Genomic DNA, 25,650 nt, shown 5'->3' on the forward strand with positions numbered 1-25,650 from the left:
AGCTAGAAGTAAGATTCTAGATCACTCTGTAACTTTAGATGGCCTTTCTGTTCCATCAAGTGCAACAGTGAAAGACCTCGGTGTGATTATAGATTCCAGCCTTTCATTCGAAGCTGATGTAGATAATATTACCAGGAAAGATTTTTTTTTACTTAAGAAATATTGCCAAGATAAGAAATATATTGTCGCTAAAAGATGCAGAAAAACTAGTTTATGCTTTTATCACCTCTAGGTTGGACTATTGTAATGCCCAACTGTCTGGTTGTTCAACTAGGTGCATAAACAAGCTTCAGCTAGTCCAGAATGCAGCAGCGAGAGTCCTCACTAGAACCAGAAGATACGAGCACATCACACCTATCTTATCTTTACTTCATTGGCTCCCTGTGAAATTTCGCATTGATTTTAAAATACTACTTTTGACATATAAAGCATTAAATGGTCTCGCAACGAAGTATCTGAGTAACCTGCTAGTGTCTTACGATCCGCTACGCCTACTTCGATCAAAGGATGCAGGCTGCTTATCAGTACCGCGTATTATGAAAACTACAGCTGGGGGCAGAGCTTTTTCTTATAAAGCCCCAAAATTATGGAATAGTCTTCCAAATAGTGTTCGGGACTCAGACACAGTCTCAGTGTTACGTCCAGGCTAAAAACCTATTTATTTAATCAAGCATTTTTATAAACAGATTTGCCTTAGGTAAAGAAGCAGATCTGGGGGACTCCTGGTCATGGAGTATTATGGTGAACTGGTATGTTTAGATGCTGTCCTCCCCATTCTCATTGATCACTCAGGTTAGTTGACGGTGAGGTGATTGGTTGCTTTACATCTCAGGGAGCCCTCATGTCTGTGTTTCCTTTTGGCTCTCCCTTTTAGTTATGCTGTCATAGTTAGTCCTGCCGGAGTCTCTGCCTGCACTCTACAGTAAATATACATTCACATTATACATTATATGACTGTGACCAGACCTAACTGTTATCTCTTCCCTTCTGCTCTCTCTCCTGCTTTTTCTCTTCCCTCTCTCCCCCTCTCTTTCCTGTCTGTCGAGCTACACATGTCATTCCTAAACTGCCAGTGATCCAGACTTCCTCTGCCCTCCGGACCTGTCTGATCCTGGTGCCCCCCTTCTGGTTGGAGATCTCAGCACATGGATGCCCCGTGTGTCTCTTTGGGATGCGTCTTGTGTCTGTGTCTCTCTACCTAGAAGACGGTTCTGGCCTCGACTGATGTTGGCAGCTGTTTCTCTGAGAACTTGACCGTTCGATAGTTCAGGACTGGAACTTCATACAAGTCTACCTGAGTTTTCAATAACTAACTGGACTCCATATTAACATAAATTAACATCAACTGTTATGCTGAACTGCCTGCTAACTAACACACAGTATGAATGCAGATCAATTCCTGCTCTTTGTTTCACCCAAATGAGGATGGGTTCCCTGTTGAGTCTGGTTCCTCTCAAGGTTTCTTCCTACTACCATCTCAGGGAGTTTTTCCTTGCCACTGTCGCCCTCGGCTTGCTCACCAGGGACTATCTGACCATTTTGATTTATACACATTTAAATTCCATACAAACTTAAATAATTCTTTTGATTGTGTAAAGCTGCTTTGGGACAATGGCAATTGTTAAAGCGCTATACAAATAAAATTGAATTGAATTGAATAATTTGATCAGATGCAGTAATAACTTAATCTCATTGAACCTGGTGAGCACATCACTATGTACATTATAGGGAAATTAGTGACAGCATGATAGACACATTGAGAACCTGACAAGGATGTGCCTAGGATGTAGTATGAACATAATAAATGCATGATTTGAATGTCTTGGAACCTTCTTGATTTCTCTGTCTGAGTGTTGGCCTTAGAGTCTAGGGAAAACATTTACCTTTCTTCAGTCTTCTTAGGAAGTAAAGACACTGTTGCACCTTACTTATCAGAACTAAAGTATTATGGGTCAAGGACAGATCCTCAGTTATGTGAAAAGCCAGGAAATTGAAGCTGAGATATGCTCTACTTCAATTCCATTGTTGTAGATAGGATGGCATCTATTGCCTTTCAATTTTAATTTCCAGAGGTCTACAATGGGCTATTTTGTCTTCGTGGCATTAAGGATAAAGTTGTCTGAAAAAGGTGATGCTATAATTTGTCTCTCATTCCTGTGACCCACCACTATATCATCTACATACCTGATAATAATGTTAGAGTTATGCTGTTAGTAAAAGCAGTGGACTCAACAGTGGACATAGCAGTGGACACAACTCTGTGGGACCTGAGTGTTTTTGAGTAGAGGGCATTAGATTGCCCAAGCTAACAGACTGACGTCTATTGATCAGAAGGTCCAGAATCTAACTGGATATGGAAGTGCTGATGCATGCATCAGTGAGCTTCAAAAAAGAAAGATGAGTTCTGGAGAGCTAAAGTCAATTAGCTATAATTAAGCCCAGCACTACAGAGAACTTGTAGGTGACAGTATATGCTAAAAGAGATGCTTTCCTGATATACAGTAGAGCACTAATTTGGAGGGTGTCAGGTTCAGGACAATGAGTCTTGTTGATGATGCTGCAATGACATACAGAGCCGCAACAAGATAAATCATTGCTGTAAAGGATGATGTTTAAGTGTGTGATCGGTGAATGGTGATAAAAGGGTGAAGTGCTACATTTAGGCAGTGCCAGCACTACTTTAAGTGAATCTGAAGAATCCATTGTTGCCAATGTTGGTGCACTTATTGGATAAAACAAAATTACTTTGATACAACGTGGTATACTGAAGCCTGAAGGGAACTCCTGCCAGCAAAGACTCTGATGCTTTAGCTGAAGGTCTTGCAGTGCATTGTTTTACTTTATGTTTGGGGCTGCCACAACAAAAGCATAATTGCTTGAATTGTCCATGCGAATGACCACGCTTATCCACTTTGATCTGGGCCAGCCGCATGGACTCTGAGACAGGCAATTCAGTAGCTGCTGAAAAACTTGTTCTTGAGAAAAATTTCAAATCATATCAACATATCAGTGAGCTCATCAAGAGATACCTAGCCATCCCAGCATGGCAGTTTAGTGAGTAGGCCAGAGCTAAGTTTTTAATTGAATGCAGCCTTGAGGATGAGCTTATTCTAGTCTTTTCCTGCTGCCACGGTGTAAAAAATGTGCAAATTGGGTCCTTTCATTTATTTGAGTATTTAATTGGGTTTCTTTTAGGGAAATGAGATCGACCCCAACTTCTTTGGCCTATACTATGTAGTATATAGCAGGAACAGGCTTGAGACTATGGTTGAGACTGTGACATAGGCTGAGCTAACGAGATTGGACCCAGTGATGGCTTTTTTCGTCAGTCAGAAGTATAACTTAGAAGTGGAATTTAACACTGATTTCAACAAAGAAAATAAAACACCTCAGTTTGGTTGCTGTCCTGTTGTAGAGCTGCAAGGAAAGGAATTATTGCTGTAACAGAGGATATTTCCCTAAGTGTGTGATCTGCATGTTGGTGCAATCATTGGATAAGAAACAAAATCACTTTGATTCAATTCAGAAGTGGACTTTAACCCTGATTCCAGCAAAGATAAAAAAAACACTTCAATTTGGTTGTATATCCTTTACAATGAATGTATTTAGTCAACAACCAGCTGGCATTAACTGTTGCCCTGATTTTAATGCTATGACAGGGTTTTAATGCAGCCCTTTTAGTAGTTCCCCTGGCTGTTGACACTTCATTATTTTTCTTAGGTGGCAAAATGCCTGCTTAGTTGAGTTAAGATCTAGTGATTGACTAGATGACTTCATTTATCAAGGGAAAAAAGTTGTCCAAACATACTTGGCCCAGTATTTTCCCCCTTGCTAAATCATAAATGAACTGTGATTTTAGAAATTAAGTTAAATTTTAATTAAATTTCACTTTCCACACAAAAGACTGGTTACTGTCCGTTGAGATCAAGACAGCACTTAAATATAACCTGTCTGACAAAAGGAAGCATGCTTAAAATCTTTAAAAAAAAATAAAATAGAAACATATAGTTTTTAAAGGATTACCAAGCCATTTCTAAGGTTTGGGGACTCCAGTGAACCATGGTGAGAGCCATTATAGACAAACGGAGAAAACTTGGATTAGTGGTGAACCTTCCAAAATGGTTGGCGACTCATCCAGAAGTTTATAAAAGAACCCAGTTAAGGTCAGTGTTTATGATTTAACAACAAAGGGAGAGTTCCAAGGCCCCTACACTTTTGGGCAAAAAATTTGTGGGCTGATGAGACAAAAACAGAATTTTTGTAAGGTGTGCATTCCTTAAATAACAAAGTATTTCATAAAAAGAACCTCATACCAACAGTCAAACATGATGGTGGTAGTGTGATGATCTGGGGCTAAAAGATCCTGAAAGGTTCATCACTTTGTGAACTCAAACTCGAGTGCACTTGGCTTGCACAGCAGGAGAATATCCTGAAACACACTACCAAATCCAGCTCTAAGTGGGTCAAAAAAATGTTAGTGTCATACTCAGTGTATGGACTTAATTCTGATTAAAATGCTGTAGCATAACTTTTTGGCTAGAATTAAAAAGTAGTTGGATTAAAACAATTTTGCAAAGAAGAGTGGGCCAAATTTCCTCCACAGTGATGTAACATTTGAATTTAGTTGTTGCCGCCAAGGGATGCACAACCAAGTTATTAGGTTTAAGGGGCAATTATTTTTCCACATAGGGCCAGGCAAGTTTGTGCAAATTTTTTACTTACTGAATTAAATCATTATTTAAAAAAATGTGTATTTACTTGGGTTTTCTTTGTGTAATAGTAAAATTTTTTTGATAATTTGAATAATTTAAGTATGCTAAAATAGGAATAGGATAAATAGGAATAGATAATTTGTCATGGGATTGTAGACATTAAGAGCCTGAAAAAACAGCCAAAGAAAGTCTAACTCTAACACACTACTTCAACACCAATGGCCTTATTCCTATACCATTTCTTCTTACAAGAATCCACTGAGGTAACACGTAATGTGCTAGTCTTCATTTTCCCATTGGTGCTGTTCAGTGGGCTTTAATTTATGCTTTTCATTTTCTTTAATGGGATGTCTGACATTAGTATGAAGCAACCAAATGTTCCACAGTCTCTGTTTTTTTTAAACAAAAACTATCGTTATGCTGTTTGTTACATGCATGGCTTGTAAGTAAACTAAGTAACTGATAACTCTGGAGCAGCAAAACCATTATGTCACCTCAACCCAATATGACTGGCTGAAACTAGTAATTACTTGTTTTTTGTTGTTGTTGTTTTACTTTCGCCTAGATTGTTATCAGTTTCATCTTAGATTGTTCTGTTCGGAGCTTAACAGCTGAATATTCTCATATTATGAAATGGTAAATATGCATCAAATATTCAACAACTGAGCAAATTATGTGATTGGTTCTGCATGCAGTGGATAATGCTAAACAGATGACTTCTTTTGCATATTTTACATATTTTCACATATTCAGCCTTAACTGCCTGTGATCATTACTCGTGTTAAACCATCAAACATTATTATTATTATTATTATTATTATTAATAATAATAATAATAATAATAATAATAATAATATGAAATAACAACAACAACAATAAGAAGAAGAAGAATAAAAAGGATAATATCGAATATAAATAATGAGTTATATGCTTTTATTCATTTTAACCAAATGAAGTTTCCATTCTTCTAGAGAGAGCTCGGTATCCATGTTCAGAATAAATCTTACAAAACATGTTTTCCTGTCCATAAGTCCTGTTATTTCATGGCCACTCAGATCTCCCTAATGGAAATTGTTCACTGCTCTTAATAATATTTGGTGATAATTGGCATTAGTGTCAGACTAATTTAATGACGTTCACAGTTTTGTATGGCCAGAGTGACATTAGAGCCTTCTCACCTAAAATGTGTAGATTAAAAAAGTAATAATAATAATAATAATAATATTACATTAGATTCATAATAAAAAAGTAGTTTTTCTTTTGATAATTGAGTATTTTTAAGGGCAAGTAGCCTACTTACTCAAGTGTAAATATAAATGGAGGAAGTCCTATTAATTACTAAAAGTAATATTTTGCTCGGGGCATCACTACTTTGACTAAAGGAAATGATTTAAGTCAAAACTCAAATCTGATGGAATGGTTGTCCAGATCCCTTTACAAATATTCACTGTACATGTTAGACTAGACTGGAAGAAGCTCAGTGCTTCCTCTGAGAGGACGCTTCAGCAAGTAAAGGGTATCCAAAAATCTCTATTCATGAACTTTATTTACAAAACAGATATTGTAAATATATTATAGATAAATATATAATTTTCTATTAAATTAGATTAGATTAGATTAGATTAGATTAACATAATTCTATGTTAAACAAAACTATATACAGTAGCGTTCCACATTTTAAAGTTTAAAACTGGATGAAATACAAGTGTTTCCTTTTGTATATTCAGGTTATAATAATAATAATAATAATAATAATAATTTATTCATTATTCATTATTAACAGTAATAATAATAATATTTAAAATGTGTAATGGCCATATGACTTGTACAAATCTTATTAGTTTAAATGAAAACATTTAAACTATATTTAAAAGACCAGTCAAGTGCCTGCAAAATTTCCTATAATATCCACTGAACGGCATATAGTGTACACTCATTCACTCATCCTTTATACCACTTTATACTGCATGCAGGGTTGTGGGGGGCCTGGAGCCTATCCCAGGAGACTTAGGGCACAGGGCAGTGTACACCCTGGACGGGGTGTCAATCCATCGGAGGTCACATACACTCGCACACTAATTCACACACTAAGGGCAATTTAGAAATGCCAATTTGCTATGACTATGGGAAAAAATCAGAGCACCGAAAGGAAACCACCAAGCATGGAGAGAAAATGCAAACCACAGGCACATAGACCTGGAGGTGGGAATTGAACCCAGAACCTGGTGGTGCAAAGCAACAGTATTAATCACTATTCCACCATGTCACCTGCATATAGTGTACCCCATTGTAAATTGTTTTGGGTTTTGGTGGTTTATAGCATAACAGTGGCTTACCTATATAATGTCTCAAACACCCAGAGCACCCAGTTTGTATGAACCCTCCCCAGTGTGACTATGTGTGTGAATAACCCTGAAGATTAATAAATCATTCAACCTAGTGTATTATAGTTCATTTAAAATAATTTGCCACCACATACATTACTGTGTTCATATTTGTCTTTATTTCATTAAGATTTCAATTTAGAAAATGCTATGAACTGATTTTTTAAACTACCCATGTTCAAACATTAAAAGTCACTCCATGTCTTGTCCTGAAGGGGACTTTAATCACCATGGTAACCATGCTTCACAAAGGGGAATAGTACCCATCATCCCAAAACATAAAGTGTTAATATTAAATAACGTGCCATCAAGGAAGCATCTGTTGTGCTTGGCCTTCCTCTTCTCCATCAGGTTAGGGGCTTGTATCTCCTTTTCTCTCCTGTTCAATAGCTGAGAAACAAAGTGAATTGAATCTGTATTAGAACATACAGTGGCATAGTCCCCATTTTGTTTAGGGATTGTTATAGAAAATATGACTATTATTTATGTAAATGTATTTCTAAAATATGCCAAAGCCTTTGCTGCATTGCCGATGGAGGATTTGGCAGAAGTAGAACTGAGACCTATCTACTGACACCTATCCGCTGACGTGAGAGTATGTGGGTGGGGGGTTGAATGCTGCATGCATAGTGCAGACTAATGTTATAGAAAAAAGAGGTATGAAATATAAAGCAATAGAAGAGGGAATATTACAATTAAATTATAAATAAAGAAGATGAAGTGTGAGAAGAGACAGGATGGAAAAAAAGCATTGCAGCTGAAGAGAGAAAGCTAAAACAGAGCACCATACCACACCCCAAACCGTCTCCAAACATACTGCATACTGTTCTCTGGAATTTACTCACTCTCTTTTGTGGGAAGAGGGTTCTTCTCTTTTGTTTCTGTCTTCTTTAGCTTGGTTTTGTCAAACCTTGCAATCTCTGTGAGATCTGGCTTGTCAGACATGCTAGCTGTCAATAAAGATAATAGTAAGATAGTAAAATATACCGGAAATTGCAAAGCTTTGACCTTAAAGCAATGCAAAAAATATGACCAAATGATGTGTCTTGCTCTTCTTTTTTGTTGATATTTTAAAATACAATCACGCTATAAATTATTTCAATAATTGGAATCATATAGTTTAAGGATCTGTTCTGTGATGTGCATCAGTTCACAATAACCACAACTGTATAAGCAATGCTGGATTCTTACATTGATGTTACTTCTTACATCTACAGACATGTGACATGGTACCACAGCAAAATTGTTGAATTTATCTTTCCATTTTTGTATTGCATCTTTTTCTCACTTATGTACGTGTCTGTTCCTTTTATATTACATATAACTCCTCCCTAGTCCCCCTATTCTGCTCTATTCATGCCACCAAGCACTCTGTAGTAGCACCCACACCCTCCTCTGCTGCAATAGTCATCAGTTCTAATGTGCTACATAGCAGAGTCTGTCCTCAGTGCAGTAAGCTTAAACACGCTCTGATTGTCCATCTCCATATTATCTGCATTCATCCCTCTTTCTCTGCATTTCTTTCAACCAATTACAAATTTCTGCACATTTCCTTCAACTGCCATCATAGTTCCCTGATTGTATGCTTTTTCCCCTTCTGGCACAGAAAGAAATCAGTATGAAACGAATAGATAAGGCCTTACCGTGTGCTAAAAGGAGCTGTTTCCACAAGCAGGCAAGGAGAGAGAATGAGAGCGAGAGAGAGAGAGAGAGAGAGAGAGTGTGTGTGAAGTGATTGCGTCTGTGCTTCTGCATCTCCACTAGGGCGTGGATTTATCGGAGAGAGAGAGAGAGAGAGAGAGCGAGTGAGACTGACCCTGACCAACCCACCTCTTTACTGTTTAATATATTTATGATGTCATAATTTTAGTGCATTAAATTTATCCAAATTGTCAAATTCTGTGATAATCAGATTTTCATGGGTGCTGAACGAATCCTTCTTTTGTACGAGAGTATGCTTGGTGGAAAAACCATATCAGGATGTGCTATTCTCATCTATTATCTTTATAATCACTCTAAAGTTATGTAGAGGTTCATCAAAACATTTAAATGTTTAATGACTCGAGTTTAACTTGAGTAAATGATCATAAAAAAAAAGATCTAAATATTAGTTAGGCATTCTCATTCTCATGATTGTATATATTGGCAGTGCAGTGATTTTGTTCACACATAAAATAATAATTAAATAATTAAACAAAAAATTATATCCCAGTAAATTATTATTTGCCATGCCTGGTAATGATGTTTTAACAATTTACATTGTGAAGGGAAAAAATGCCTTAGTAGTGCGTTGGTGCTCTACTGGTACAAATATTGACCCAGATTAGATTAAATATGACCCAGTGTTTTTAGTGTATAGTGGATCAGAATTAGTTTAAAGCCACTTTATCTTTAGTATGCAAGAGGCACTAGTCAATCATGGCCATTTGTGAGCTTATGGATGCACACACACAAAAAAAAAGACTTTTGATGAATGTGTTACATACAACACCCCCTTGTGGTGCTGCATGGACAGTGTTTAAAAATATGGCTTCATTTCTCAAGCACACACTGTGGCAGGTAGACATCTTGTGACAGATGTCTTGCTGGAGGTTGGGAACAGCACTCAGTTTGGTTAATAACAGCATACTGTCATATTGCTCTGTAGCATTCTGTGTACCTTTGTCCCACTTTTGTATGGTTCTTTCAACTATTACACAAATGAATACACATTTAGTGTTCATGTAAGCTAAACAATTATTGCATTGCATGTCACTTAACTTTACTCTACTCAACAAGAAGGCGTTTGCAAAATGCACCCAATGGATTTTGACATACAGTATGTCTTCTAGGGGATTTGTACTATCGCTACCTAACCAGGCCAATGTGATATCAAAATATTAAGGATGCAAAATTGTGAAGGAATTTTTGATAGCTCAAATGGGTCTGCTGTGATGATGCCTTAAACTTATGCAGAAAAGTGGCTAATAACTTTCGGTAATGTCAGTCATTGTCGCAAAGCAGCTTTACCGAATAAAAAAAAATGTGTATGAAATATGTGAGAAAATATGTATGAATCAAAATGATCAGATTGTCCCTCATAAACAAGCCAAGCGCAACAATAAAAGAAAAACTCCCTGAAAGGGAAATAGGAAGAAACCTTTAGAGGAACCAGACTCAATAAAGAGCCCATCTTCATTTGGGTGATAATGGATAGCAGGAATTGTTTTGCAGTCATACTGTGTATTAGGCAGCTGGAAGTTTAATATTGGAGGCTCAGGTACAAAACTGTAGGTAATTCCAGCCCTGAATTATTGAGCCACTCCAGTCACAAGTGCTGAAATAACAGATGTCTGCATCAGCCAAGGACCATTTTCATGGTAAAGTGAAACTGTCTCCAGTAACCACACACATCCTATGCAGACTAACCAGAATAACCACCATTTAAATCTAAAAAACTGATAATGATCAGTCAAGTAGGATCTGAGCTGGGAGAGGGTCATTCCCTAAATAAATAAAATAATCAAGAGTGTCAAAAAAGCTGCATTAAAGGTCAAGTAACACAAGAGATGCAGTCCAGTTGGAGGTCATCTACTACTTAAACAAGCGCTGTTTCTGTGCTGTGATAGGGACAAAATCCTGAATGATACATTTCATGTAAGCTATTTCTATATAAATATAAACGTAGCTGCTAAACGACTACAATTTCTAAAATCTTAGAGATTGGGGAGGTTTGATATCAGTATGTAGTTAGACAGCTAACAAAGGTCAAGGTCAGGTTCACAGAGTTAAAATATCCTGAGTGACAACTCTATGCAGCTAGCAGACGATCAGGTTAGACCGTTTGTCTGCTCTCTGGCCTGGGCTATGGGTAGTCACCAATTAATTAGGCCTGATCTGAGACTATGAGCTATACTACAAGAAATGAGAGCAGCACCTTCCCAAGTAGGATGGACTCCATCCCGCCATAACAGACCAGCTTTACCCTCAAAAGTACTCTAATTGTCTATAAAGCCCAAACTGATTTCCGAGTACCACCTGGACATGTTGCCAAATTGCATTGGGATGGGGCCAGAGCATACTACCGCATCAGACATCCCCTTCACTAATTTTAACATCTCTGTATAGTTATTCTTGCTAACCTCTGACTGACAAAGGCATATATCATTTGCTCCAGCATGTATAATTATCTTTGAGAACCTATGTTGGCCTAAACTGCTATGTCCAGTGCGCTGTCTTTTGTGATACACCTACTGTAACTGCTGCCGCTAGTGCTCTAATGGCTGGTGCCCTAATGGCCTAGCTAATTTCACGTAACTCAGTATACACTCACCTAAAGGATTATTAGGAACACCATACTAATATGGTGTTTGACCCCCTTTCGCCTTCAGAACTGCCTTAATTCTACATGGCAATGATTCAACAAGGTGCTGAAAGCATTCTTTAGAAATGTTGGCCCATATTGATAGGATAGCATCTTGTAGTTGATGGAGATTTGTGGGATGCACATCCAGGGCACGAAGCTCCAGTTCCACCAAATCCCAAAGATGCTCTATTGGGTTGACATCTGGTGACTGTGGGGGCCATTTTCTGACATGGTCAGAAACAATGCTCAGGTAGCCCGTGGCATTTAAACGATGCCCAATTGGCACTAAGGGGCCTAAAGTGTGTCAAGAAACATCCCCCACACCATTACACCACCACCACCAGCCTGCACAGTGGTAACAAGGTATGATGGATCCATGTTTTCATTCTGTTCACGCCAATTTCTGACTCTACCATTTAAATGTCTCAACAGAATTCGAGACTCATCAGACCAGGCAACATTTTTCCAGTCTTCAACTGTCCAATTTTGGTGAGCTCGTGCAAATTGTAGCCTCTTTTTCCTATTTGTAGTGGAGATGAGTGGTACCCGGTGGGGTCTTCTGCTGTTGTAGCCCATCTGCCTCAAGGTTGTGCATGTTGTGGCTTCGCATATGCTTTGCTGCATACCTTGGTTGTAACGAGTGGTTATTTCAGTCAAAGTTGCTCTTCTATCAGCTTGAATCAGTCTGCCCATTCTCCTCTGACCTCTAGCATCAACAAGGCATTTTCGCCCACAGGACTGCCGCATGCTGGATGTTTTTCTCTTTTCACACCATTCTTTGTAAACCTTAGAAATGTTTGTGCGTGAAAATCCCAGTAACTGAGCAGATTGTAAAATACTCAGACCGGCCCGTCTGGCACCAACAACCATGCCACGCTCAAAATTGCTTAAATCACCTTTCTTCCCCATTCTGACATTCAGTAGATTCAGGAGATTGTCTTGACCAGGACCACACCCCTAAATGCATTGAAGCAACTGCCATGTGATTGGTTAATTAGATAATTGCATCAATAAGAAATTGAACAGGTGTTTCTAATAATCCTTTAGGTGAGTGTAGTTGAAATCATTGTTACTTTTTTCTTTTTTCTGGAGTTACTATAAGATACAATAGCTACAAGCAACACCACTAAAACCTAAGCATAGGGTAAACAGTTACTCAGAAAAGTGACATGGCAGGAGTTGCAATGGCAATAAGTTACAGTGGCTTCTGCATCTTGCTTCACAATGATCAGTGTTTTTAATGGTATTTTACTGGACTGTTAAAAGTGGTTCAATTCGATTCAATTCAATTTTATTTGTATAGCGCTTTTAGCAATTTTCATTGCCGCAAAGCAGCTTTACACAGTCAAAAGAATTATTTAAGTTTGTATGAAATGTAAATTTGTATGAATCAGTTTGTCCCTGGTGAGCAAGCCGAGGGCGACAGTGGCAAGGAAAAACTCCCTGAGATGGTAATAGGAAGAAACCTTGAGAGGAACCAGACTCAACAGGGAACCCATCCTCATTTGGGTGAAACAGAAAGCAGTAAATGATCTGCATTTATACAGTGTGTAGGGTGGGAGGCAGTTCAGCTATAATAGCTGATGTTAATTGATGTTAATATGGAGTCCAGGTAGTTATTGAAGACCCAGGTAGACTTGTAAGAAGTTCCAGTCCTGAACTATCGAACTGTCAAGTCCCCAGAGAAACAGTTGCCAACACCAGTCAGGTAGAGAAAGTGGTAAACCTATGGTAAATGTTATGATGTTCCCCTGGGCACTGCACTAAAATCTGTCTTTGCAGCCACTGTGTTTGTTTTGACTGAGTTCCTTACTTCCAGAGGACTCCCAGTGGGCACTGCAGGTCAGGGGTCACAGGTCACAGGTTAGATCTGTTGGCTTCCTGCATTCTCTTCTGCAAGTATCCTCCTCACCTGAGTACAATAAATGGATGGAAGGTAGATGAAAACGGAGCCATATTCATATTTAGTTTTTTTTTTAAGCAGCTGGTGCTAAGAGAAATCATAAATTATGGTTAAGTAAGGTTTAATGCTTGCTGTACTTATTTTATATTTTCTTGCATTTACATTTTTTTTTGTAAATGATTTTATAGTTTTTACATGCAAAAATATGAATATAGTGTTGAAAACTGGTAATATTTTTTGGGTGACTTGAACTGATTAAGGAACGGATTCAATTTGTATGCCAAGGCACCACTGTACAAGTATTCCTGGATCTCTTATCTCATCGGGATCAGTTTAGATAAGTAATTAGTAGATTATTAGGCTTAGGATGCTAGTATACCACCGGAAATGACACTATTAGTATATATTACATTATCAAATATTAATCATAGCAGTCAGAGTTACAGGCTAACTCTGAATGTGTTTATCGCTACTGGGATAAACTGTCTCTTGCCTTGATTTTTCTCTTTAAATTTACTCAGAAAGTTAGATTGATTTTTATAACCAGAACTTATCTTGACATCTGAATGTAAGCATATTCCTGCTTTGTGTGTGATGGTTAATTAATTCACCCTATTATTATAATTATTAATTATTCCTCCCCACCCCCGGCCATTGAGAGCAAGTAAATTTCTACTTAGTAACTAGTAGTCATGAAATAAAACACCTTCAACTTAAGGTGCAAATATTCCCGCAAATGATGGGACACCACCATTAATGTGGAACAGACAGGGTGCACTGTTGTCACATTGGCCAAAATAGGTAGGGATATACAAAACTATTAGGTAGACATTAGCTAATCATATTACATTGGCCCCAACCCATCCGGTCTCCCCAGTAAGCACACAACTCAAAGAATGTATCAATCAATTTTTAACTGCAGTTTTTTCCTCTACTTTAATACCATGTTTTTATCAGCCCAATTGTCCAGTGGACCACCTGGAAAAGCAATGCTACCCCCAATGGCCAGTCCACCTATGGATCACTGTTTTCTTATTTTTTGCCTAGAAAACTGCTTTGGCATCTGTAAAATTATTTAAATCCTATTTGAGTATCAAGAATCTTTCCCAGCTCACCCTAATTTACAGAGTACCACACAAAGTTTTTTTTTTTTTAATTGTTTTGCTATTGAAACACAGATGTATTTGCCTAAAATTCAAGTCTCTTCTAGCCTCTTTGAATAACATTAAACCACAAATGTACTTGAATTTCGTCAATTTAATTCAACATATAAAACTGAGATACACTTTTGAACTGCTTGACTAGGTAAAGATCCCTGTCAAGTCATATTATTTTCCTAGACACTCAGATCACATTCAATCACTGCCCACAACCTTGGTGTAATCCTCATCTTTTCTTTCCTCTCAAATTGCTAACCTTATACTCTCTTGCTAAATTCTTCTCTATAACATCAGAAGAATTTGTAAATTTCTCTCCACACAGGTCACTCAGGTGCTTCTTCTGTTCCTACTTAATTTGAGAATGGATTACTGCAACTCACTCCTGGCAGGTCTGCCTCTGTGCACCATTTGTCCATTGCAGCTGATCCAAAATGGGCCTGCACAAATTGTTGTCAACCTTCCTAAGTTCTCCCATTCCACCGCACAACTCTGTTGTCTCCACTGGCTTCTTGTAGTGGGCCACATTAAGGTACCTACTTAATATTAGGCAAGTGGTCGTAATGTTATGGCTGAAGGAACTCTTTTGAATTAGAGTATAGCATAAATGTCTGGAATATTGATCTGGTCAGTTAAGTAGCTGAAGAGGTTTTTAATCAGTTTACTCAAGCTGCTTTGATGTTTATAAAATTAACAACAGGTGCACTAAAATGAGATGACCCCCAAAACATTATTGTTTTTTCAGGCGGAGTCCACTTACATTTTTCCCTCCTCATCTTTTTTGTCTTTCATTTGCTTTGCATTTGGCTAGGGTTAGTGTCACTACTTGTAGCATAAGGCGATACCTGAACACTACAGAGGTTGCACAGAGTGTGCAGGCAATCATAAAAGATGGAGGATAAAGGAATTTATACCATTGATTTCCCCCATGCTCACCTGACCCAAATCCACTAGAACACCTGTGGGACATTGTGTTTTGGTCCAGATTGCACCTCAGACTGTCCAGGAGTTCAGTGATGCCCTGGTCCAAATCTAAGAGAAGATACCCCAGGACACCATTTGTCATCTCTTAAGAGCTGCCTTAATGTTATCAGGCATGCATATAAGCACATGGTAGCCATACAAACTACTGTACCATTTTGAGTTGCTGCATTTAAATTCTGCATCTATCTACATTATTATTATTATTATTATTATTTATTTATTTATTTATTTATTTATTTATTTATTTTGTATTATGTACAAAGCGGAGCAGAAACGAGGTAAATCCAAGTGCAGATGAGTGTGCTATTTACAACGTTAGACGAGAGCGAGGTAGAAATGCGGAAGCGGAGGTTAATACTGGGAGATCAGTCAAACGAGAGCCGTAGTCAAAAGAGGAAGCGTTAGGTCAAAACCGGGAGATCAAAGAGCGAGGCAAACAAAACCGAGACGAGAAACTGAAAGCGAAAACGAGAAACAAAGCGATCTTGGCAACGTGAAATCAGAAGAGAAAACAAACTTAATGGGCTTGAGGTGAGACGCCGTAGCTGGGATACATGCAATGTGGGGTTTATTCTTCGCATAGTTGAGGGGAGCAAGAGTTTGACAGCACAGGGATTGACGACCTTGGTAATCGTGAATGGGCCAACATATCGGTAGGAGAGTTTACGGAAGATGGTCTTTAGTGGAATATCTCTGGTGGTGAGCATGACTCTCTGACCCACCCTGTAACTTGAGCTTGAGAACGTCTCCGATCTGCTTGTTTCTTGTAGGCCCTGCTGGATTGTAGTTACGTCCTTCTAGCTTCTAGGTCTTCTTGCATTGTCGGATGAAATGCTGCGCTGATGGAACGTTAACGTCTCCCTCCAAGGAAGCCTTTCTGTTGGTAGCCCAAGCAGCACTGGAACAGGGACAGGCCAGTGGATGATGAGATTTGGGAGTTGTGTGCATATTCCACTTAAGGCAGGAACCTGCTCCAGGAAGTGACGTCCCAGGAGGTCATGCATCTAAGGGCAACCTCGAGAGCCTGGTTCTTCCTTTCAGTTTGTCCATTCGCTTGAGGGTGAAAACCTGATAATAGGCTAGGGGTAGCTTCGATAAGCTTCCAGAATGGCTTCCAGAATTGAGAGGTGAACTGCGGACCACGATCAGAGACGATATCCTTGGGGAGGCCGTGAAGCTTAAAAACCTGGAGGATCATGAGTTCTGCAGTCTCCTTGGTGGATGGGAGTTTTCGAAGGGGAATGAAGTGGGCTGCCTTGGAGAACGGATCCACTACGTTCATGATACAGGTGTGGCCATCAGAGGGGGGTAATCCTGTCACAAAATCAAGCGCAATATCGGACCATGGGCGGTACGGGGTTGGTAACGGTCCGAGGAGGCCTGCTGGGGCTGTGTTGACGTGTTTATATCGCTGACAAACATCACAGGCTGCCACATAGCCAGGAACATCCTCCTTAATGGTTGGCCACCAGAAACGCTGCTGGACTTGGGACAGGGTTCAGGCAGAGCCAGGGTGGCAAGAGAGTTTGGCCCATTCCAGGACCTGGGAGCGCAGAGTGAGTGGGACGAATAGATGATTAGTGGGTCCATTACTGGGGCCTGGTTCGTTCACCCTAGTTTCTATATCTAGCATAGCCACTGCAAGCAAGCAGGTGGTAGGGAGGATGGTGTTACTGGTGGTGGAGTCTTGGGTGGGGGTGTCTGGAGGGAGCATCTGGTTTAGGATTTTTAGATCCTGGACAGTAGTAGAGGATAAAATTGAACCTGGCGAAAAATAGTGACCAACAGCCTGGCGGGAGTTCAACCTCTTGGCGTCTCGTAGGTACTCAAGATTTTTGTGGTCGGTCCAGACCAGGAATGGAACCTCCGTTCCCTCTAGCCAGTGTCTCCACTCCTCCAGGGCTAGCTTGATGGCCAGGAGCTCGCGATCTCCGATGCCATAGTTTCTTTCAGTGGGAGTTAATTGGTGGGAGAAGAAGGAGCATGGGTGCAGTTTGTTGTCATGGGCAGACCTCTGAGAGAGAATGGCTCCTACTTCCGTGCTGGAAGCGTCGACCTCCACAATGAACTGACGTGATGGTCCGGGATGGTGAGGATAGGAGCGGATGTAAATAGCTTTTTAAGTTCGGTGAAGGCCCCCTCGGATTCCTGGTACCAACAAAAGCGGACCTTGGGAGAGGTTAGGGCTGTAAGGGGGGCAGCGATAGAACTGTAGCCTCAAATGAAACGGCGATAGAAATTGGAGAATCCCAGGAACCTCTGTAGTTCCTGTCGTGAGGTGGGCGTGGTCCAGTTTGTGACGGCTAGAAGCTTGGCGGGTTCTATCTGGATTCCTGAAGGCCCGATGCCAAATCCAAGGAATGTGGTGGATGTGGTGTGGAATTCACACTTCTCTGGTTTTACAAACAATTTATTTTTTAGGAGCCTCTGTAGCACCTGTCAAACGTGATGTTGATTCTCCTCCAGGTCCCGAGAATAGATCAGGATGTCATCCAGGTAGACAAACACTGAACAATTAAAAAGGTCTTTGAGTTCATCGTTAATGAGTGCCTGGAAGACTGCCTGGAAGAACCACAAGGTATTCATAGAGCCCTGTAGGGGTGTTGAAGGCCGTTTTCCACTCGTCACCTTCTCGAATGCGGACAAGATGGTAAGCATTGCGTAGGTCGAGCTTGGTGAAAATCTTGGCTCCTTGGAGAAGCTCAAAAGCGGTAGCCATTAGCGGGAGGGGATACCGGTTCTTTACAGTGATCTTATTCAGGCCCCTATAATCTATGCAGGGACGAAGGAAACCATCTTTTTTGCCCACAAAGAAGAACCCGGCCCCCGCTGGAGAGAAGGAAGGACAAATGATCCCCGCTGCAAAGGATTCGGTGATGTAGAGGTCCATGGATTGGCGTTCCTTGGGTGACAATAAGTATAGACGGTCCTTGGGGGGAGAGGTGAACGCGAGAAAATCGAGGAACCAAACACACAAGATAATCCAGCGATTAAATCAGCGCGCAGAGCGTGCTTAAATCGCTGGAGTAATTAGCGGAGGATAGGAAACAGGTGCGCAGGAGGGGTGGAAATGGGGATGTAGAAAAAAACGCACAAGACAGGTAAGAAAAACAAAGCCGCGTGTTGACGGTGACAGCGTGGGAAAAAGTGCAGACAGGACGTGAATCATGCACTGTCATGATTCACGTCCTGTCTGCACTTTTTCCCACGCTGTGTGTGTGTGTGCATATATGTATATGTTTATTTAGAGTTATCAGTTACCTTAAAAATCAGCAATTAACAGCATATAATATTAGAGCCAATATGAAGGTTCAGAGTGCATAAGTAGATTTTACTTCATTATAATATTTACTTCATCCTTTTGTTGGTTTCTATAGTTAATTTTAGTTATCTGGATCCCGCATTAACAAGCGCTTATGCACAACTTGTGACGTCTTGTGCCAGATAGTCAGAGGGGGGAAAAAAGAGCTCAGAGACAAAACGGCGTTTAGTGCAGACTTTTATCAGCTTTTCGTAAGGTCACAAAAACACAATACAAAAGCACAAGCAGAATCAAAGAAAAGCATAAGAGTCTAAAACTCTTCTGGAGAAGAGCAGCACACACGCTCCTATTCCGTCTTCAACTTCTCACACAACTCTGCAGCGCACGCACCAGGGGCGGGGCAACACACCTTAAAAGGGCGACAGACATACATGCATACATGCAATGCTATATAACGTTGTTGCGACTGTTACAAATTCCCCCCTACAGAGAAGAGGCTGTCCCCAGCCGTATACCATACAAGGACAACATTTGCAATTCCAATTTTAAACATGAAAACATTGAATTACAAAAATCTGTTCCCTGCGTGCTGACAAAACAAACTACAAAATAAAAATATTCATTGTTTTGTACCTTACTAGGCTGTGCAACAAACATTACCTGCTAAGCCATGTACATGTGAACATACATGTGAACATTAGGAACAGTGTTATTAGAAATAGCAAAATAGAAAAATATGCAATAAATCATAGGTAAATATATACCCTTGTGACACCATAGACACTTACGTCATCATAACCCCTACCGTTTAAAGTTGAGTCTGTCAGTATGGTATTCATTAGTCCATTTCCGTCGTGCCCAGTCTGTGGTAACTCTGTTCTGTTCTGATTTGTGGAGATTTGTGTGCAAATCCAGGTCTGAGGTCATAGCGATGACTCTGTCTAGCATCATCACAGTTATGGTCATAAAGATCATGTGTAGAAATGTCAAAGTCAGCAACAGAGGCAAAACTAGTGCCGTCACCTGTGGCCACATCATAAACATTGTCACTCAAAGAATCGTAAGTAACATTTGATGCATTTGGCAAAACAAAAGTTTACATAATAAGATGGAGACACCCTGCTCTCAAGTTCTTCAGTAAGTACATCAGAGTCAGGCAAAAACCCATCTGTCCCCTGTACCCTACTCTCAGGTCTGGTATGAAAAGGTTGCATATTAACGACATGAAAAACACCTGCATCTTCCCCAGTATCCGGCTATCTAAGCCTGTAGTTCACATCAGGAAAGACGTGAGTGACACAGTAAGGGCCAGAATAAAGTGGTGCCAATTTATATGTGAAATCTGTAAGCGAGTCAGACATCGTGTGATTTCTTACTCTGATAAGGTCACCAATTAAATAATGAACGCAACGTCTTTTCTTGTCGTAGTATTCCTTTCTCTTCGCATGGTTAACTTCCAGGCTCGCCCTTACATGTTCATGAGCTTCCCGTTATGAAGACCGCAACTGTTCCAGGTAAGGAATGTCAATGTCAAGCTCTTCATCTCCATTCGTTTGAGTCACCAAGTCTAAAGAAGTATTCAACTCACGTCCGTACAACAACATGGCTGGTGATTGTCCTGTACTCTTGTGAGGAGCCGTACTTAAGGCAAAACAGATCTGAGGGATGTATCTGTCTCACGAGGTGTGTTTGTTGCCAACATACACCCTGATTGCTGTTTTCAATGTTCTGTTCACTCGTTCCGTTGCATTCGTCTGTGGGTGATATGCAGTAGACAGACGGTGTTCAGTTCCGATGAGGGTAAGTAATTTTTCAAGCTGTACTGGCTGCTACTTGTGCTGTAAGAATTTCCGTTGGAGGTGCGAGGTAAAGGGCCGACAAAGTCAACTCCCACAAACTCCCAAGGTTTTTGAGGACAGATTGTGACCATAAGACCAGCTGGCTTACACTGACACGGCTTAGTCAATTGGCAGACCTTACAAGAAGACACATACTTTTTCACTTCTGACGACATGTTAGGCCAGAAAAATCTGTGTTTCAAACGTGCCAAAGTTTTCGTCATTCCAAGGTGACCAGCGGTTGGATGATCATGGTAGAACATACAGTTTTAAATGTTTCAGAGAGTGGATACCACATGCAGATGTAGGATCATTAACATACAGTAGTCCATCATGAACTAAAAACTGAGAACCTTCCTCTGCTATTTCACTTGACTGGGGTGCCGTTCCCTTCATTCGCAGAAGATCACCAGTGACTGGGTCGTCAAGTTGCAGTTGTTTCACTTGTGATCTTTTAGAAAGGGGTAAGGTTGTTGATAAGCAGAGTTCGGGTCCACCGATTATATTATATTATATTATATATTTATTATGTTCTGGTAGTATGTCAATTGGAGATTCATCACTCTGCAGAGGATTCCTTGACAGTGCATCGGGCACTTTATTACGCTCCCCAGGCTTATGTATAACATCAAAGTCAAAGTCTTGGAGACGAAGAGACCATCGAACAAGTCTACCTGTAGGATTTGGATGTGACATCAGCCATTTTAATCCACTGTGGTCGGTAAAAATCGTGACGTGTAGGCCTTCAACATACGGTCGGAAATGTTCAAGTGCCCAAATGACTGCAAGACACTCTTTTTTAGGAGTGGAATAGGGTTTTTCCGGATTTGTGGAGCGTTCTGCTTACAAATGCCACCGCCACTTCCCTACCTTGCACATCTTTCTGCATCGATGCGGCCCCAAGACCAACGTCACATGCGTCGCCATGAAGGAAGAAAGGTGAGGTTAATTTTTGCTTCAGACGCTCAAATGACTCTTAACATGCAGTGTCCCAGGTAAAAGTGTTATCTTTTTTTGTAAGTGTAAACAATGCTCAGCAAGACGTGCATAATCCCGTAATTCTGTAATACCCCGAAAGGCCTAAAAATTGTCTCACTTGTCTGATGTTCCCAGGGGCTTCAAAGTTCAGAACAGCATTGACTTTTCCTTGATCAGAAAGAATACCATCTGGACAAATTCTGTATCCCAAAAAGTGAAATTCTTTGCGGCAAAACTGGCACTTGGCTAGCTTAATAGTCAAGCCTGCAGTTCTTAACCAAAGAAAAACATCTTTTAGATCCACGAGATGTTGTTCGAAGGTGGGTAAATCCACAATGATATCGTCAAGATGAACAGCACAGGATTTGTAGATAAGGCCAGCAAGAACACTGTTTATTAGTCTTTGAAACGTTGCGGGGGCTTTACACAACCCAAAAGGAAGAACACGGAATTGGAATAGACCGCAATGTGACACAAAAGCAGTTTTAGGTCTAGAGCTTTCAGCCATGGGAACTTGCCAATACCCCCGAGAGAGATCAATCGTTGTCAGGAATTTCCCTCTAGAGAGGAAGTCCAGGGACTCTTCAACTCTCGGTAATGGAAAGGAGTCTTTAACCTTTGGTTTAATCCACGGTAGTCAACACAAAATCGTGGTTCGCTACCTGGCCTTTGAACAATGACGACAGGGGCAGCCCACAGTTCAGCTGCGGGTTCGATGATTCCTTCCTTTAACATTTTCCCTATTTACAGGCCTCTGAGTGGCGCAGTGGTAAAGTGCTCACCCTATTATCCGGGGATCGCTGGTTCGAACCCCGGGTGATGCTGTTTTCCTCTCACAGCCGGAGGCACAGAGAGAGCTGATTGGCCGAGCTCTCTCAGGGGGAAGGGGTGAGAGGTACTCAAGTTCCTACGTTAATCACGGCTCTACAGCCAATCAGAGCCGTCTGTGAGCTCGCACACGCGGAAGAAGCAGCTAGCACTTTCCTCCGAGTGTGTGACTCCGCCCCTAACGGTGCGTGAGCAAGCAGTTCGAAAAGATGCGGTCAGCTGATGTCAAGTGGTTTGGAGAAAACACGGGATAGTCTTCGCCCTCCTGACTGAGTGGTAGTAGTATCCTTAATGTGGGAGCCCCCTAGTGACGGGGAGGAATTGGCCAGGACTAAATTAGGGAGAAAATTGGAACCCCCCCCTTTTGCAGGAGAAGTTCTGTAAGAAGGTAAGTGAACTGGTTTTTCATTACCAGTATTAATGTGATGTTCGACTAATGAAGTACGTCCTAAGCGTTCATCAAAAAGATCAGGAAAGTTTTCAAGCACTTTTGTCATTTGTTCTCCTTCTGTAGAGCTTAAACAAGCTTCAATCCATTTTTTGAGAAAGCACAGAAGATGAGACATCCATGGGAAAAAAGATTCCTTTTTGAATAATTTATGTCACTGCCCTCCATTTCATCAGCAATTAAGGGATTGTTCCTAACAACAACTGTTCTTGAAGGAATGTGAATAGTGACAGAAGCACGCTGCATGAAGTCCATACCAAGGACAAAAGCAGATGGCAGATGTGTAACAACAGCAAAGCGCTGATAGAAGCGCTCTCCCATGAATCCAAAATTTAACCAGGTAACGCCAACAGGATCACAAGTACTGCCGTTGGCCAGCAAAAATGGTGAAATTGGTGAGTTTGAACAATATTAGCTCGAACAGCCGAAAGAGATGCCCCAGTGTCTAAGGTGGCTTCTAACACTTGGCCATTGAAATTAATTTTCTATCTGAATGGAGTGTTCCAAAAGGAAGGGGACGCAGTATCTTCAACATGACTCAGAACATGTAAGCAGGATTCATCTTTGGCAGAAAAAAGAGGCGGAGTCATTTCTTGGAGAGAGGATTGCCTCTGCGAATCATCCTCCCTCCTCTGAAGTTTCCGGAGTGTCTGTCAGAGGATTGTCCATTGTGCGTGTAACTATGTTCCGGCATGTTTAAACTTCCAGAAAGAGTAGATGTCAACTGAGCATCTACTGGTTTAACATGACGCGAACCTTTTCAGAAAATGAATTACATTTCAGACAAGTACGTGAAGTGAAGCCCCGAAGTAAGCATTTGAAGCAGTGAATTTCCTTGTTCATCTTTGTTTTGTCTCTCACAATAACAGGAAGACATGCATCTGAGCCCAAAACAACATGAAGCTCATGAGCTCTAAGAAGGAGATCTATTCCAGAGGAAACAGACGTACCATAGAGAGAAATTCTGTACTTTTCGAGTGAGTGCTTACAATTAAATCTACTTGCTCGCCTTCAGGTGGCGGAGTTTTCAATTTTTTGAACTCACTTAACATATGAGCCACAAAAGTAAGGAAAGGCTCCCCAGGAGTTTGGAAACGGTCCAAGATACCATTCATGATTTTTTTTCCTGGTTATCGTGTCCATGAAGTGATATGTGAACCGAGAACGGAAAACCACTTATTTGGCTCTTTCCCCAAAAATCGAGGTATGTTAGGAAGGATTTGTGCGTCATTTAAGTCAAGTGAAGTTCTGTACCCATTGACAGACTGTAACCACTCTTTAGGATGCACACGTCCATCACCCGTAAACAGAGGTGGCTCCAGCCTTGACTAATAGAGAACAGATGCCAGAATTGTACTGGTATTGGTCATGTCCGAAGAATTCAATTGTGGAGCAAAAGTTACATTCATCGCGCAAGCGTCAACAGTATTTATACCTTGGTATGGCACACGGTCCGAAGGGATGTGTGGAGAGAAGCTGGCCATTGAAGGTAGCTGTGTTCTTTTCTCCGCTGTTGTATCAATGCCATGAGGTTCAAGGTGTCTCAATACTTTCTGCTGCAGCTCAAGAGAATCACTTGTTTCTGTGACCTCTGCTTCTGTCTACAGGTAGGTTCAGATAAAGGGTAAATCGAATCAGACTTAAAGTCAGGGTGAGTAGCCATTGTTGTACGTCCACGGTCACTCAAACAACAATTTAAATGTGAAACAATAGAAAATGCTAAATGTATAGCAAAAGAAATCAATTTCAGGGAAATATGCACAATGTTCAGTTCACTAATGACAATTTCTAATTAAACAGGTCACACAAGTATGCTGTTCAAATGTCACAGTTGAACAAATGTACAACTTGTGTATAGAATATGCGTTACAAATGAATTAGAAACTGTACTGTAAATAGTTAAATTTGAGAAGAAAAGCAAAAAGAAACAAACCGGTGGGAGTTTCTCTGCACAGTTCTGTTCAAGTATGCAAAGCACTAAAGATAGGCCAAAAAATGCTCATAAGCAACGGATGAAAAGAAATTTGAAAAGAAATTTGGCTTTGCAAAAATATCCACGGGCGATATAAAATGAGCTGTTATTGTTAGTCCGTGAGTGAAAAATATGAAAATCAGGTAATAGACTCTTCACAAGGTATTAAAGTCTACTCCAAAATAAAATAAAGTCAAATCCAAAATGCGCAACCAGAAGCACAAAAAAACGATTCCAATACAACAGCGAACATGTCCAGACGCATGAAAGAGCCTGCACACCTTAAAACACACCTTAAAAGGGCAACAGACATAAATGCATACATGCAATGGTATATAACGTTGTAGTGACCGTTACAAACTGAATTAATCTCTTTAAATTTTATATTTGAAATTATATGACATTTTATCTTGTTGTTTTAATATTTTAAATTATCCAAGTATTTTACTATTATTAGTTTTAATAATTATTATTGGATAAATAATGATAACTTTACAATGCTTTACAATGTTAAAATTAGAAAGAAGAAAATTAGTAAAAATAATAAAAAGAAAAAGAAAACGTGAATTAAAATCAAATAAAATAGAGAAGAGAAATAACAATTATAATACTTATTAACTTGTTTTTATAAATTTCATATTCATTTTCAGGTTTATTTTCCTTTGCTTAAGCAGTTCCTTATCTAAATACATTTTTATTTTATGAAGCATTTTGTATTCCTCAGTTTTAACCAACGCTTATTTATTTCTCTTTATTAACTTTCACCTTAAGAGGGCAGTATTTATCATACCAATGGATTTTCTTTAAAGAAATTAATGCTTTGTAGGCTTAATCTCCAT

At 40.0% G+C, this 25,650-nt stretch overlaps 1 protein-coding gene across 1 annotated transcript; it reads right to left on the reverse strand.

The window, feature by feature from the left end:
* Positions 1-7,196: 7,196 nt before the first annotated feature.
* tmsb2 (thymosin beta 2) lies at positions 7,197-8,836 on the reverse strand. The gene is made up of 3 exons (XM_053506272.1): positions 8,740-8,836; positions 7,942-8,046; positions 7,197-7,486 (listed from the first exon to the last, which is right to left on the reverse strand). The coding sequence occupies exons 2-3, from the start codon at positions 8,039-8,041 to the stop codon at positions 7,449-7,451; spliced, it is 138 nt and encodes a 45-aa protein (XP_053362247.1). The 5' UTR covers positions 8,042-8,046; positions 8,740-8,836; the 3' UTR covers positions 7,197-7,448.
* Between the last annotated feature and the right edge of the window lie 16,814 nt (positions 8,837-25,650).

This window comes from Clarias gariepinus, chromosome 10, assembly GCF_024256425.1.
Source record: "Clarias gariepinus isolate MV-2021 ecotype Netherlands chromosome 10, CGAR_prim_01v2, whole genome shotgun sequence".
NCBI lineage: Eukaryota > Metazoa > Chordata > Actinopteri > Siluriformes > Clariidae > Clarias > Clarias gariepinus.

What these genes read in the sequence shown, in the direction of transcription:
- tmsb2 (XM_053506272.1), bottom strand. Translation starts at nt 8,041, where the DNA reads ATGTCTGACAAGCCAGATCTCACAGAGATTGCAAGGTTTGACAAAACC. An exon ending in CCCTCTTCCCACAAAAGAGA is followed by an intron (nt 7,487 to 7,941) that starts GTGAGTAAATTC and finishes TTTGTTTCTCAG; the next exon opens with CTATTGAACAGGAGAGAAAA.